The following is a 15,833-nucleotide window of genomic DNA, read 5'->3' on the forward strand; positions in this document are numbered from 1 at the left end:
TGTGCAGACAACTTTCTTTGCTGAGACAGAAGTGCCTGGTATAGTTAATTATTCCTATATACGGCTTTGACTAGAAGTCATAATTTTACCTAAAATAAACCCAGATACACATTATTTTCTATTCCATTTTACATATCTCTTATTTGAATACCTGATGTGTGAATGAATACTTGGTGGAGTTTGGTTATGAGGAACTTTCCATCAGTATTTGGTGCTTACAAACCACCAATTTTTCTCTCTCCTAAATTCCACAGTGAAACTATACTTTCAATAGTGTATTACTGTATATGTCAATAAAAAAGCCAAGAGAAACTGGTCTTTGATGATGCTAACAATATCCACCATCTTTTAAAGGGCTACACTATGGACCAGAGGTACATGTGTTTTTCAAAGCACCAAATTTATGGCTTGGGACTGAACTAGCGACACAGGGGTGCAGTCTGCCGTCTTTTCCAGAACAATGACATGGCTTGTTATTCCTTGGCCCGTATGCTCTGGCAGTGATGAATTATTCAACAATACAAGCAAAGAGGTAGAACAGCACCAACACACGAATGCTCTGGACTCCACATACATATGTCTAGGGTAACTGATTAAAATATCTAAGGACCTCTTCTTTAGAGGTTGATGATCTCCTTTAGATCAAGCGCACGTCCCCACATCCCTTTCCTCCATTGATTTTCAGCTGTTTTTATTATAATATCAGAAGCACTCCAACATATACCTTAATTTTTGGGCTGCATGGTGCTATTTTGCGCTACAATGACAACTAGGTGATGGAGCGGAGACATCTATTCAAGTTGATGTGGTCAGCAAGTGGAAATTCAGCAGGTCAAACTAGAGCTACGGAAGGTATTTCTGTTTTTGGGTACAGAAACTCAAGGTAACAGAGTGCACTGGGAATACATGAAGTCTCTTTCTTCACTAAGCTAAAAATACCTACCAGCTGCCATTACAAAATGTTCTTTGATTAATCCCAGAAAATGAGATATGGGTGTTATTGCTACCACGTTCTGGCTCCATGCTATGTTTCCACTGTGGGTTTTTTTAAAAGTTTAATTGGAAATGGAATCTACCGATGCACCAGTCTATCAGGTTTCATGAACAGCACAAAAACTCCCCACACACAGCATCTCACAGCAAGACACGCTCTTGTTGCTAAGTAACCAGCCTTTCAAAAAAAAAAAAAAAGAAGAACCAGGCAGAATACCAGAACTTACCATGTCTTCCATGTTGTCCTCTGAACATCTGGAAGGAGACAACTTTTCCAGAGATGGATCAGAACTCTGGAGTTCCCAACCCACATCAGGTAAAGTCTCAGAAAAATCCCCCTTGTTGCTCTTTTCTTCCACTGGCGAAGAACCGAGGGGGCTTTTCCCAGAATCCTCCTTTTCAGATGAGCTTTCCAACCCCTGTTTGCTCTTTTTCATAGGTGGAGGGTTCTGAGAATCTGAATAGTAATGTGTTACGAATTGCTTTCTCTCCTTGAAGGACTCAGGGATATCCTGGCTCTTAGAGTTCTTTGACCTCCACTTAGCCGGCCCTTTTGTAACTTTGTCCTTCTTGTCTTCTACTAAAGGATGCCCATGTACTTCTAGCAAGTGGCACAGGAAGTAGCTCTTCTCCACCTCCACTTCCTCCAAGAGGCGCTGCAGAAGCCCGGCCTGCTCCTTGTCTGCCTCCCCATGGAGAGTCTTCAGCAGCTCCTCCAGTTTACGGTATGTTGCCCCATTGCCTTTACACCCCGAGTCAATTTCTGCCCACTTCTTGCCTGCTTTCGTTGTCCTGCCTGGTCTTATGATGCCATCAATCTCGTCGGCCAGCCTTTGGCGCAGTTCACCAGCTTGCTTGAGGTTATCGTGGTCAAGGTGCTGGTGCTCCAACCAGGTCCAGGGCAGCTCCAGGGCCTTTTCCTTCTCACATCCAGGACCAAGAACAGGTTGGGATGGGGTTTCAAGCCTGCTGTGGCAAGGCGAGACTTTCTTGGACTCCTTTTTCGAAAGTGAAGGACTCCTTGATTTTTTGAAGAAGAGATATTGGTGGTTACTGTCAGCTTCATCCTTGCCCATAGTGATATGATGTTATTTTTATGGAGGTAGAAGAGACGGAGAGAAAAAAAGGCCTGGTCAGGCCCGGGTAGAAGGCATGCGCTAGGGAAGGATGAATGGTGAAGACATGCAACGGTGAAGAAATGCATTCATGCAGGATATCGGCATTCACAAGCATGCATTGAAAAATCTACTCCGAACGGCCACTGAAATGAGGAAAGATGAGCACAGGTGAGAATGCCATGCAGAAATGAAGTTGATTAAATGAATTGAGACAATACAATCAGGAGGTCAACTGAGGTTTTACAGAGAATGTCAGAGTATTTTCAGTGAGTAAAAGTGACTAACCACACTTCCTGTAACTGAAAAAGTCATTACTGAAAAGAGGCCAGGAAGCTGTTTCCATTCTTTCTGCTTTAGCAAGCAGTAATGTTCACACTAATGGTCTCAGTTAGACTCTGTAACTGGGACCAACACCCAGCATGCAGTGATTATCAGTACTTTTATTAAACTGACAAACTATCCAACAAATCACTGCGTTTTAAAGCATCCCTGAACATGGAATTCAAATGTTTATTCAAATGATTACTTGTTATTTTAATGTCCACGAAACTACTAAACTACAACTTTTACCCTCATTAATAACATCAGGACCTATGTATATATGAATGATTTTTGTTCTGTGATAACAAATTGGACCAAAACATGAAACTATACATCCGAGACGAGTTAAAACTTTAAAAATGTGTCTCTGAATTCAGGTTTCATTATTATTAGTCTATTCTATCACCAAAATGTGAATTTTACATCAGATTTGAACTTGATCCTGAATTAAATCACTGAAGTAGATTTAATTAAATTAGTCATAAAAAGCAGAACTTTTCAGATGTAAACAACTCATTCAGTTGCCTCTGTCATACCCTCTAATCTGCTATTCAGCCCGTTATACGGCAGATCAAACGTTTATTTCTCCTACCCGTATTCAGACAAGCCCCGCCTCCTATTTGCTGATTGGCTAGAATTAACACATTGTCCAATAGACGATCTGCTTGGGAGGATGAACTCGGAGTCAAACCTACACCCGAAGCGGGATTTGTTGGAATTGTCAGGATATAGTCGGAATACGGGTAGGACAAAAACAACGTTGAGGTTTCCGCGACTCTTTAAATGTACAACGCCAGAGTTCAGGCGCAGCCTGTGTACAGTTTAGTAGTTATCATCATTCAGGTACATGCCTTCTTTTTAGTTAGTAGTTTTCGAAGGTGGTGTTTGTTGTGTTTTAATGCATTTCCAGCTAAAAGATGAGCACCGAACAAACGCTTACCTCTGACACAAAAGTCCAGCAGCTCCTTAAATTATTCCCCGGGGTTTAACTGGCCGCAGATTAAGGGTTTATATCAATGCACACAAACCCGGATAAGACGTACAGAGACGAAGCAGCGTCGTTTGTGTGTATTTTGTTTTCCTTGCACAATCCCGGACTGAATCCACAAGAGCACCAGTTGCTTCCAGCTCAAGCCAAACGTCCGGCTCCTGAAAAACCCTCAACCTGAAAGCGGCTCGTTACCGAGCAGAGGAGAGCAGAGGGGCATTAATGAGACTACAGTGACATCTAGTGGTGATAGCCAGGTACTGCATAGCGCACGCGCCGCATTATTCTTTCATTAATTTATCCGGGAGTAGTTTTATTTTAGAGCGATAAGTTGTGTAAATAGTAAATAGACTCTGGGAGCACTTCAGAAAAGTGGTATTATATGTAGGTAAGTAAATTAGTAAATAAGTAGGTAGGTAAGTAACTAATTAAATGGGTAAGTAAGTAGGTGGGCAAGTAACTGAGTAAGTAAGCAGTTGGGTAAGTAGGTGGATAGATAGAAAAATAAGTAAAAAGGTAAGCAAGCAAGTAAGTAAGTACATAAATAGGTAAGTAAATGAGTAGGTACAGTGCTGTGAAAAAGTGTTTACAACAGCAAAGGACCCTTCAGGCCTCTCTTGCATCAATAAAGGACTGCCCGTGACTCCACTATCAGAAAGACACTGGGCAAAAATGGCATCCATGGAAGAGTGGTGAGGTGAAAACCGCTGCTAACCCAGAACAACATTAAGGCTCATCTGAATTTTGCCAAAAGATCCTTAAACCTTTTGGGAGAATGTTTTGTAGACTGATGAGTCGAAAATGGAACTGTTTGGAAGCCAGGTGCCCTGTTTCATCTGGCGTAAACCAAACACAGAATTCCATAAAAAGATCATCATAGCCACGGTCAAGCATGGTGGTGGAAGTATGATGGTGTGGGGATGCTTTGCTGCTTCAGGGCCTGGGCAACTTGTAGTAATTGAGGGAGAAATGAATTCTGCTCTCTACCAGAAAATCTACTGGATTATGCAGCAAGACAATGATCCAAAGTATAGGAGTAAGTCCTAGTACTGGAAGGAAGTGAAAGACTGATCTCCAGTTATTGGAAGTGTTTGGTTGCGGTTATTGATGCTAAAGGTGGCACAACCAGAGTTTAGGTTTTTGGTGGTTTTTTTTGTTTTTTTTTGGTGGGGGGGGGGGGGGGGGGGTAGGTTTTCACATTGTTGATAGGTGTTGGATAACTTTTTTTGCTTCAGTAAAATAAAAAAATAAGTAAATGCTGTATTGTGTGTTTACTCAGGTTGCCGTTTTTAGATCTAAACTATATAGTATGAGATATACACAAAAACAAAAGAAATCAGGCAAATATGTTTTCACAGCACTGTAATTAGGTAGATAAGTAAGCAAATATGTAGATAGCTAAATAGGTAAGTAAGTAGGTAGGTAGGTACATAATTATGCTAGCAAACAATCAAACAAACAAACAAATAAATGGGATTGTGGTTTCAAACCACAGAGATTTTAAGTAATAGTTACTTCATTAAATTGCTTGAAATGGAAATGCCCTACAACTTTAGCTTGAATCTGTCATCATAAGACTGTCATAACCACGTCATACGTATCTTATGAGCAATCCAGTGTGTAAGTTTATTATACTAGGAAACATATTCTCGGAGCACATGCAGACCTGCAATATTGTTGACAGTATTACAAACTAGTGGTGAAATAGTAAGTGAGTAAGAAAGCAAATATATTATTTTCTGTAGCTATCAAAAATTGCCATGTGACAGACTGTCATGACATCAAACATTATGACGGCAACAGTTATTGGTAATGGAATCGTGACATATCATGAGCTTGAAAAGTCAGGGTAACTCATGACACATTTATGACATGATGTCACATGATACAAGTCAAATGTTAAACTTTATAGTTAAGTCTTTGAGAAGAATTCGGAATACAATCATTTCACTCTTAATTCTAGTGAAATCCTTTTAGCGTGTAAGTGTGAAAACAGAATTATCAGCAATTAAATTAGTTTGAATAAGGAATATTTAATAATAAAGGAATGTATAAACTTTAAATGCACTCTTTCTTCATAACTTATAGCCCAGGCTATAAGGATGGCAAAAAAAAGTATAAGATAAGATAAACTTTATTGATCCCACACTGGGGAAATTCCCTCGTTACAGCAGCTCAATTACACAAGAAACAGCTAGGAAAGAATCGACATTAAATAGGAATAGAATTGAAAAAATGTCTAAAAATATATATATTTTTACAATAGGAATAGAAAAATAAGAATAATAGTAGTAAAATATAATAATAATAATGGTAATATGTACACTATGAACATCTCAATGTATGTACAGATTAATAAAATATGAATATATACAGATGAGTAACACCTTGTTTATATGCATAAATGGATAAAAGGACACAAGAATCATGTCTGAAGTGTTACTTCCAAACTATTTTCACTGTTTTCTACACTGACCTTTTTAACTGAATGTTGCAATTCCATTTTTGCACTCCATTGTGGATTATGTCCTACATACAACTGCCCTCTCGGCAATAGACATATTACCGAATTCAGTAGGGAACACTAATCTCACGTGAGGAAAACTTTTTGCGTCATAGGTGCCCCAGATTCTCCTGGGATGGATTTGTCGAGAGACATTGAGAGACATAAATCAGTTGACTGAGGTGTTGCATTTACACTGGCTTCAAGGATGTGGCACCTATTCTGAGCTAAGCTAGAAGAAGAAATGTACATAATAATAGGATGCTTAGAATGAGAGAATTCTTCTGGCTGAATGATTCAGGCTGGCAGCTTGCCCATTTTCATCCATTCTACATTACATTTACATTTATTCACTTAGCAGACGCTTTTATCCAAAGCGACTTACAAATGAGAAAGATACAAGCATTGTAATTAATAAGAAAAATAAAAACGTAAAAGTAGTTTAAAGTTGTCTGATTTTTTCTTCTTCTTGGGTTTAACCAAACGTAAGCATGTCTAAAGGATTATTCCATCAACAAATGGAACCATTTGTACCTGTAAGAGAGAGAAGATAAAACCCAGGGGCTTCTAACATTTTTTATTCTAACAAAGTTTATTCATTAATCTATGCATGAAAAAGCAAAACAACATCCCATTTATGTTTTCTCACATGTTTTATAATGCATTTACTTCACACTATATCTTGCTGTTGTCACGTATCAAGAAACTCTGGACTCCACTTCCCATCAGCCACTGCACTGCTCTAGTTGTCACATGAGCACATGCACCTGATTCACGTTTTGGTTAATGAGCACTCATGTGTATATATAGTCCTTGTCTGCATCATTTGGTTGTCTTTCGTTGTCTTAGACCGCTGTGTTCCATGTTTCTTGATCTTGTTAGTTTATGTTTAGTTTTGCCACAGTCTTATGCTAAGTTGTCTTAGACTCTCGTTGTTCATGTCTATGTGTTTAGTTTCATGCCACAGTAGTTTTCCAAGTTGTGTTCGTGTCTTTGTTTAATATTACGTTTACTTCATTAAATGTCATTATCTGCACCTGCTTCTGGCTCGACCTCGAATCGTGACAGCTGTAGTACCACAAAGTGCAGTTTTGAATCAATACTTATATATATATATATATATATATATATATATATATATATATATATATATAAAAAGAAAGATAAATGAATTAAAGTAGAAATATCTGATAATAAATCCTACTTCAACTTAATACTTGGCGTTACACAAAATGTAATAGAATAACTTTGCAAAGAACAACAAGTCGGTTGTTTAATATAGTTACAACACATTCTATATAGAGACTTGTATGGTGAATGCTCCACATAATCTAAGCCTAATAATGAAGTGGTTAGCATGTTTGTCTCACTCCTTCGGGGATGGGGGCTTGAATCACGCCTCTGCCCTGTGTGTGCGGAGCCTGCATGCACTCCCTGTGCTTCAGGGGTTTCCTCCAGGTACCCTGGTTTCCTCCTTCTGTCCAAAGACATGCGTTGTAGGTTAATTGGCATTTCCAAATGGTCTGTAGTGTGTGATTGTGCCCTGCGATGGGTTGGCACACCGTCCAGGGTGTCCCTTGCCCTTTATTCTGTTTTTTTTTGTGTGTGTTTTTGTTTTTTAATAACAAACTGTATTCTTTAAATTAACTTTGAGACAGAGAGAAGAAGAGAGACTGGAACTACTATCATGTAAGAAATAACAGGAACTAACATGTTACATGGACGTGCAGCAACTTTAAATGTAATCATGAAGTGTAAAGTACATTTTAATACATGTTCTTTAATAATAAATAATAATTGTAATTGTTGGTAAATAGCTGTGGTAAAAATTGTATTCCTTACTTACAGTATACAATATAATTATGTGTTTTGTCTGCCTTTATTCAGAAAAAGATTGCAGTGACCCAAAGGTGTCCCAACACAGTCTTTGTAAGAAAAGCAAAAATGTTTAACATTCCTGTTAACAAATAATTCGAGTAAAAATATGAGATTACCAGGAAATACAGGCTCGTTTGTTATAGTTCATATTGTTTATTGTGTTAAACTGAAATACAATGGTGCGTTTATCAATTTTACCTTTTTAAATCTTAACTAATTAAAAAAAGGTGTCCTCTGGATGGAATGTTTGTCTGGTGTATATATACTGGTACTGCGTCTGAAATAAAAAATAAAAGTATATTGAAAAAGTAAAGCTAAAACATATTGTATTTTCAGTGTTATGCATAAAAAGGAGTTCTATGGATCACCTTCTGTATCCTGACTAGGGAGATGTCTTTAATGGAGATATCTTTGTCTCTAATTCTGTTTTTGTTCAGCTCTGTAATTTATAACTGGACATAAATGCATCGCTTGTCAGTGCAGAATGGCTTTCTCTCAGAGTAAAAAGGGACTGTCAGAAAAGTTTATTTAAAAAAAAATGCAGGATTTTACAAACAAAAACTGTGTCACTTTCAAGCAGATGCTACCAAAACCCATTTAATCAAGTCATAACCCACTTCTGATAGAGACGTAGAGGAGAGTGTCTCTGGAGAGATAGATATCGGACAGGGACAATGGTGACTGCTATATTGATCTCTCTGAGAGCATGTTACATAAAGCCTCGACCATTTTGTCATGTGCTAGCGTGCAAACACTCTACATTTAGTGCTGACCTTAACTACTATAAGTATCAGTAGTAGAATATAAGAAGGGGAGTGAAAGTTTTGAAGGAAGAGGAAAGCTTTCATATTTGAAGGAGATGAAGGTGAAGTCTTGGAAAGATTGAGGTAGGACGTTTAAAACTTGTAAGGCCATCGTACTGATTTACTCCCTCGAGTACAGTGGGCAATTCAGTGCTCTATTCCTAATGATGTAATTACCTCATTAGTTATCACTGACTGTATTACACCATCTGGTGTCACACAGAGGAGGACAGAGTGTTTCAGGGTTGAGGGTCAGAACTTGGGAACTGCGAAGACACCAGTATGAGTAATATTTAGTGTCTATGAGGTTACTAGAAAATACATGATAGTTCTTTATAGTTCATATTGTTTACTTTGTACAACTGAACTACACTGGTGTGTTTAAGAACTGTATATAACAATTGTACCTTACATATAGAGGTTTATTGATAGCGAATCTCTTCTAGTTTTATACTGATGGTAGGTATGTCACATAATTAAAATACTGAATTGCAACAAATCACATTTCTTTGTATAGCTACTAGGCGTCTTTATTACAATGAACAAAACACTTTTATAAGTCAGCAAACATTGTTAGAGGAAAGGTTAGTATATCCCAGATTTGTGGAAATTTCTCTTGAAGGATACAAATAATTCTGGATTTGATTTTTTGGATCCAGATTTTAAAGAATTTAGCTCACAGGAACGGAAATAGGAACCACATGAAGATGGACTTTAAACGAAAGTAACAGTAAATTATAAATAGTGCAGTACCTGGTGCATTTGGCGACTAGCACCTCCTATTCAGTCCCTCCAGGATTATGCGATTTTGTGATGGCAGAAATTAACGCGAATCAAGCAAATTCCGCACTATTCAGAGGAACTTGCGATTTTTCTAAATTACCGCAGATTTTCTGCAGATTTGGGCCAGGACACGTCATGTGACATCATCACAACGCGCATTCAGCCAAAGCCCTCTTCAATTCACGTGTGTCAAACATGAATACATTCAAAAAGTCTCATTTACCGACAAACTTCATTGCGAAAGATCGTGCAAAACAATTTCATGCACCTGCAATTTCGGCAGTTCAAGTAGTTTTCCGCTGCAAAGCACCAAAACGCCGCAAGGTGCACTGCAAATTTTTCAAAAAGACGTAGCGAAATTGAGCGTTTTTTGGCTGCAACAATCACAAAAAAACTCAGTGAAATCCCGTTTATGCGACACACAAAACGCTGCGTAGTGCACGTTCACAAAAGATAAACTAGAGGCAGCGTGTTGCCTTTTAATGTGAATAGGAGTTGCAAATTGCCTTGGTAATCAATATGCCATTGTTTCCTCCTGGATCCCTCTTGCTCCTTCCTGGTTCTTGATGACCTCTTTTTGCTAGCAATTATACTACGAAGCCCAGGGGTTTAAAAGGGTTTCTGTCAGTGCTCATGTTACTCTAAGCATATGATGAATGCTCCTTCCTTACTTCGATACTTCAATAACAGGAACACTGATATCAACAACATACAAGATTTATATATTAACTTTCTCTGTGGCAAATTTGACCCAAAGACTTAATTCTGCAAGGGCTCCTAGATACGGAATGGACTACTAAGTTAGATTTCACTCACACTGATGATGTGGTGTCAGACTGTGACTGCCAGGCTAAAGTACATACTATGTACGGGCAGTAGATTTTCTTCCTGTTGGTCCAGTCCTTAGCAACTGCACCTGTCCTCTCCAGTCCCTCAACCTACATTCCTAACAAACCCTGTCCTTCAGTAAGTGTTTGTGCCTAAACGTATGTCTAATCTCAACCAAAAATGATTTTCTTTCTTATTCAGGACAAAGCACTGTATCATCTTCCTAATTTCTGTGTCACCACACAATTACATGTGATGTCAATTTTCTCATTCTTTTTGTTCGTTCTATCATTTCTTGGATCAGTCCTTTTTATGTAACTCACTTTCAGCCAACTAGAACCTCTAACAAACAGCGAGTGTGAGAAAGAAGCAAGAAGAGAAAGTGGAACAGAGAAAGAAAAAGCTCCAGTCATCCTTCTCTCTCCAGACTGCTGGAATTATGGGAGAAAAGGGCTGAGATGGATGGACAGAAAGGTGCCACAATTTGTAGCATGCACATGGATGATCCAGAAACTGTAAATTTTTTTGATCACAAAAGTAGACATCTACTTTGCAGTTGTGGTTGTTATAATAACAGTCAAATGTAGGAGAGCTGATCTTGACTTTGTCAGCTGTCAAACCATATGCCGTTATCTAAGTTCCTCATAGTCTTTAAGATTCTAAAAAATGTTGTACCTCAACAGCTAAGCTGATACATGCATAGGAAGCATATGCATGAAAACTTTCAGTCGATACAGAATGTGTACTGGTTAAGGTAGTAAATCACCTATTACTGGCCTCTGATCAGGGTCGTGTCTACTTGTTTGTATTACTTGTGCTTAGTGCTGCTTCAATAATCATTTAAACAGACATTTTTTTTGTTGGGCTTAAAGTAATGGTTCTTTCCTGGCTCTGGTCTTATCTGACCATCATTTATTGGTTTGTAAATGTTTATGGAGGCTTCTCTATCTGTACAAAATAAATATTTAGTGTTCCACAAGGCTTTGTTCTAGGGCCACTGGTTTTTCTTTTCTTATATGCTCTAGGTACAGTTATTCATAAACATGGCTTTGGCTTCAGTTCAACATTGAGAGATTCAAGAAAGGTGTGTAGCTATTTCAATGTTTGATGGCTTGCATGTGAAGCCAAGAGAGAGTTGCAGTAGTCTAATCTTAAGATGACACGGGCAAGTCCCTGAGTGGCCTCCAGAGAAAAGACCAAATTCCTCTTTGGTGCTGTAAAGAAGAAAGCTACATGTCTTAGTCTGGTTAGCAATTAAAAAAGGTCTTGCAGGGATGAATTTCTAGGGAAGAACAGTGTGTTTCACATTCAATTCAATTCAATTTTATTTATTTGTATAGCAGTTTTAACAATGGACATTGTCTCAAAGCAGCTTTACAGAAATATATAAACACCAGATGCAGATTTTAAGTGTGTGAATTTATCCCTAATGAGCGAGCCGGTTGCGACGGTGGTGAGGAGAAACTCCCTAAGATGATATGAGGAAGAAACCTTGTGTGTAAATATGTGATGAGATCTTTTCCTGTGACACACTGAAGAAATGACACTGTGCTACAATGTAAAGTAGTGAGTGTACAGCTTGTGTAACAGTGTAAATTTGCCGTCCCCTCAAAATAACTCAACACACAGACATTAATGTCTAAACCGCTGGCAACAAAAGTGCTGGCAAAAAAACATGCTCTGCTTCAGTATGTCACAGTACATGTTGGCATTCATGGTTCCCTCAATGAACTGTAGCTCCCCAGTGCCGTCAGCATTCATGCAGCCCCAGACCATGACACTACCACCACCATGCTTGACTGTAGGCAAGACACACTCGTCTTTGTACTCCTCACCTGGTTGCCGCCACACACGCTTGACATCATCTGAACCAAATAAGTTTAACTTGGTCTCCTCAGACCACAGGACATGGTTCCAGTAATCCATGTCATTAGTCTGCTTGTCTTCAGCAAACTGTTTGTGGGCTTTCTTGTGCATCATCTTTAGAAGAGGCTTCCTTCTGGGACGACAGCCATGCAGACCAGTTTGATGCAGTGTGCGGCGTATGGTCTGAGGACTGACAGGCTGACCCCCACCCCTTCAACCTCTGGCTAATTGGGCCCAATTTGGACATTTTCACTTAGGGGTGTACTCACTTTTGTTTCCAGCGGTTTAGACATTAATGTCTGTGTGTTGAGTTATTTTGAGCGGACGGCAAATGTACACTGTTACACAAGCTGTACACTCTCTACTTTACACTGTAGCAAAGTGTCATTTCTTCAGTGTCGTGACAGGAAAAGATATCATCAGATATTTACTAAAATGTGAGGGGTGCACTCACTTTGGTGAGATACTGTATATATGTGTGTGTGTGTATATATGTATATATATATATATATATATATATATAATTTCATTAATAGGACATCTATTTTTTTTAAAAAAACATTCAATCCAGTACGGGTCATTTTGACCCCCTTTATGCATTCGTGAAGGGTTTTTTTGGTTCATGCATTGTAAGGTTAAATATCAGAAATCTAAGAGGTGTGCGTTATAGCTGACATCTAGATGAACACTGTACACTTGGTTGTGTGACTGTAAGTCATTCCCTTCAAATGCTGTTGAAGTTAGAACCGTGTTTAACAATGTCGTGTGTAACTTTACAAACGGTCCCTTAATTTCCGCGAATATCGAATGTCGAACGTCAACCGAACTGCAGCTCAGCACGTCACACTTTTTTAAAATTAAATAAACAAATATAAACATCGCGAGATTACCAAAAAAAAAAGTGCACTTATTTGAGAAAGCTATGGGCTTGATGAGTTTAGATGGCTGGTACACAAAATAAAACATGATGTATAAAAGGAATATTTTGATGTTTCAGGCCAGTAGGCGAAATGTGGCGCATTGCATCGCCATGGCAACACGCAACGCTCTCGCGCCAGCGTCGCCTCTGCGCATGCGCACTGCCCCGGCACTGCAGAAACGTCATCACGATCGTCGTTATCTTGACCGTTATATCTGCTCCTGAATACCGAGAACGCAGAGTTCACGATGAAGTGGTATTACAGCAGGAGAACCCGGTCATTAGGCATTATGTAAACTTTAGGTATTAATGACATGTGTTTGTGTGACGACTGAACGTGTTCTAAATTCTCATATAATACGCGCTGCAGGCTGGAGAGATGGATGACCCGTGCAAGGAGGGCAAACTCCTCTCTTATCTTTTTTACCAAGCTGTGCGGGACCATAAACCTGTGTGTATGTTGGAGGACATCCGCAAAATGGAGATATTTCACTGGGAAGAAGACACCCGGCTACGGACATAGTGTCCTTCCGAAGCACTTCTGTATGCCATCGAGCACGACCACAGAGCTTATGCACGATATCTGCTGAATCAGTTCCCAGACAGCGCTCTAGCCAGGCCAGGGGAGTATTTCTGCTGCTCTTCATCAACTGCTCCACACCTGGCCATGGCTGTCCGCTATGACAGGATGGACATCATGGCTCTCATTCTTCAGGTGACACATAGAATGCCCACTCTGCGCTCATACATGAACCGAGGTGGATGTGGCCAAATGGAGGACTGCAAAACTCCACTTCCTCTAGCATGTGAGCTATCACGCTCAGACGCCGTCATGATGTTATTGGGAAATGGGGCTTCACCGCAAGCTGAGGACCACAAGGGTATGACACCGCTGGATCTCATCCTTGAGCAGCTTTGGACCTCCAAAGTGAACACAGGTGCCAGGAAGCTGTGCCTTGAGAACCTGCTCATGTTCATGCCTGAGGTGCGGTTCAAAATGAAGAGCTCACTAGAAAAGGATCCGCAGTGCTGGTCTAAAATTCTGGGAGAGGAACAGTTTAACTACCTCGTCGGGAGGATTCCAGGAAGGCTCTTTCTCATAGCTATGCAAACAATCCTGTCTCAGCTGCCACCAGAAGAATTTCCGAAAAGTCTGGACAAACTACCCATTCCGGCTTCTCTGAAGCCCCTAACTCAGCCCTTAATGCAGTCCTAACAGTGGCCTGACAGTCCCACTGAAACATACCGGGAAACTGCTTGGAGTCCGTTTTGTTTTGTTTCTAATTTATATCAATAGATCTTTTAGGCATCCGAAAAGAAGTCAGTGTGTATCTCCATTTCTCGATCTGTTATCTGTAGTGTTCTTTGCTTCTCAGTATGTCTGTAAGCTTGCAGAGTTGACAGAGAGTGCTTGAGAGATTGAAAGAGACATCTCTCTTGTTGCAAATCCAAATCTTTTACAGGAAGCCAAAGCAAAAGAGAACAAATGGCAGTTGTATTGTAACTGCCTTTGACAATTTGACAATATTGCATGGTATTGGCCGGGAAACCCCCAGAACAGAAATGAGTAGATGAGAAAAGAGAAATGAGGGCTGACTGAAAATAAATAAAGGAATCAATAAATGTGTGAATTACATTTTTCGAGGCCACAGCTTTTGGCATCACTGTATTATTCAATATATTATTCTGTCAAGGATGGTGGATATAATAAGAATTGGAAATGACTTGAATATGGCTAAAAGACGCTAACGTGCATATCCATACACTAGGGCTGGACGATATGGCCAAAATGTATATCATGATATATTTCTTAATTTCAGTCGATACGATATAATTCCGATATCGATATGAACAATATAAATCCTCAGAAAAACTGCCAAGGATGCCCACAACAGATGTCTGTACCTTCAAACTTCTGTAAACTTCTCCTCCTGTAAAACTACATAATAATAAAGAAATGAAAATGGCATAAATAAATGAACGTTCACCTTTTATTTGAATTTAACTTTCATACAAACAAGAAATGTGAAATCACCGTCAAATAAACAAAACTCACCTTTGTCAATATTAATATCTTTCACTTTAATCTACAACATAGGCTGATTATTTTATTCTTATAGACTGAAATTAAAGTGCTTCAGCCAGGATAAAAAAAAAAAAAATATGAAAAATGCTCAGAGTTGCTGAAGAAAACAGAAAGTGTGAGCAATAACAACTACACATTGCTGGGGCCGGGCCATTGTTGGGGGTCGATGACACTCTATGACAGGCTCTAGAGGTTTCTGTCCACTCGCTTGTCTTGGTGAACTATCTCTGTACACAGAGAGAGAGAGAAAAAATATTGCAATATATAGTTCTCATTTGTATTTTAACTACAAAATGTTGTTTTTATTTCACACCCGATTTGGCGAAGTAAACATCTGTTTCCATGCCAGTAAAACACCTTTGAATGTTATTAATATAACTGCTATATGTATAAATCCATACAAATATGTATGTCTTAATTAAAGAATAAATGAATAGCCTATTCAGTCACTTAAACTAGGGGAATGAAATCACATGAAATCATAGCCTACACAACACAGAGCACCTCAACACAAGTGTTTTAATTATCAAATCAAATGCACATTATAACACATGCTCAATGAACTTCTTATGACATGGCATGCAAGAACCACATAGCAAGCATAAAGTTGTGTGAATATAAACATACTATAAACAACTGTAAAGAATATAAAAATAGCTATCAAAAACATACAAGCACTGATGAGCTACACTTAGGTTAGGCCTATTTTGTGTTAAGCGTATCGCCTATTTGTTATGATTGTAGTAA

General features: G+C 39.0%; 1 protein-coding gene, 1 long non-coding RNA gene and 1 pseudogene across 7 annotated transcripts in view; 1 reads left to right on the forward strand and 2 right to left on the reverse strand.

Moving 5' to 3' along the window:
- Positions 1 to 2,069, reverse strand: part of LOC128603301 (uncharacterized) — a 41,228-nt gene extending 39,159 nt beyond the window's left edge. The window contains exon 1 of the mRNA XM_053617610.1: positions 1,221 to 2,069. Coding sequence (XP_053473585.1) covers positions 1,221 to 2,069 — 849 coding nt within the window. The remainder of the gene's footprint in view (positions 1 to 1,220) is intronic.
- A 4,890-nt stretch (positions 2,070 to 6,959) lies between these two features.
- Positions 6,960 to 11,316, reverse strand: LOC128603839 (uncharacterized). Of its 6 annotated transcripts, none has more exons than XR_008385093.1 (6): positions 10,204 to 11,316; positions 8,782 to 10,082; positions 8,170 to 8,312; positions 7,770 to 8,078; positions 7,294 to 7,400; positions 6,960 to 6,991 (listed from the first exon to the last, which is right to left on the reverse strand). It is a non-coding gene; the product is annotated as an uncharacterized LOC128603839 (long non-coding RNA). The 6 variants fall into 6 exon arrangements; XR_008385097.1 differs by having other exon boundaries at positions 8,782 to 9,560; positions 9,656 to 11,316; XR_008385095.1 differs by having other exon boundaries at positions 8,782 to 8,870; positions 9,358 to 11,316.
- Positions 11,317 to 13,015: 1,699 nt separating this feature from the next.
- On the forward strand, positions 13,016 to 14,636 carry LOC128603838 (ankyrin repeat domain-containing protein 9-like; annotated as a pseudogene).
- Positions 14,637 to 15,833: the final 1,197 nt, after the last annotated feature.

Source organism: Ictalurus furcatus, chromosome 28 (assembly GCF_023375685.1).
Source record: "Ictalurus furcatus strain D&B chromosome 28, Billie_1.0, whole genome shotgun sequence".
Classification (NCBI taxonomy): Eukaryota; Metazoa; Chordata; class Actinopteri; order Siluriformes; family Ictaluridae; genus Ictalurus; species Ictalurus furcatus.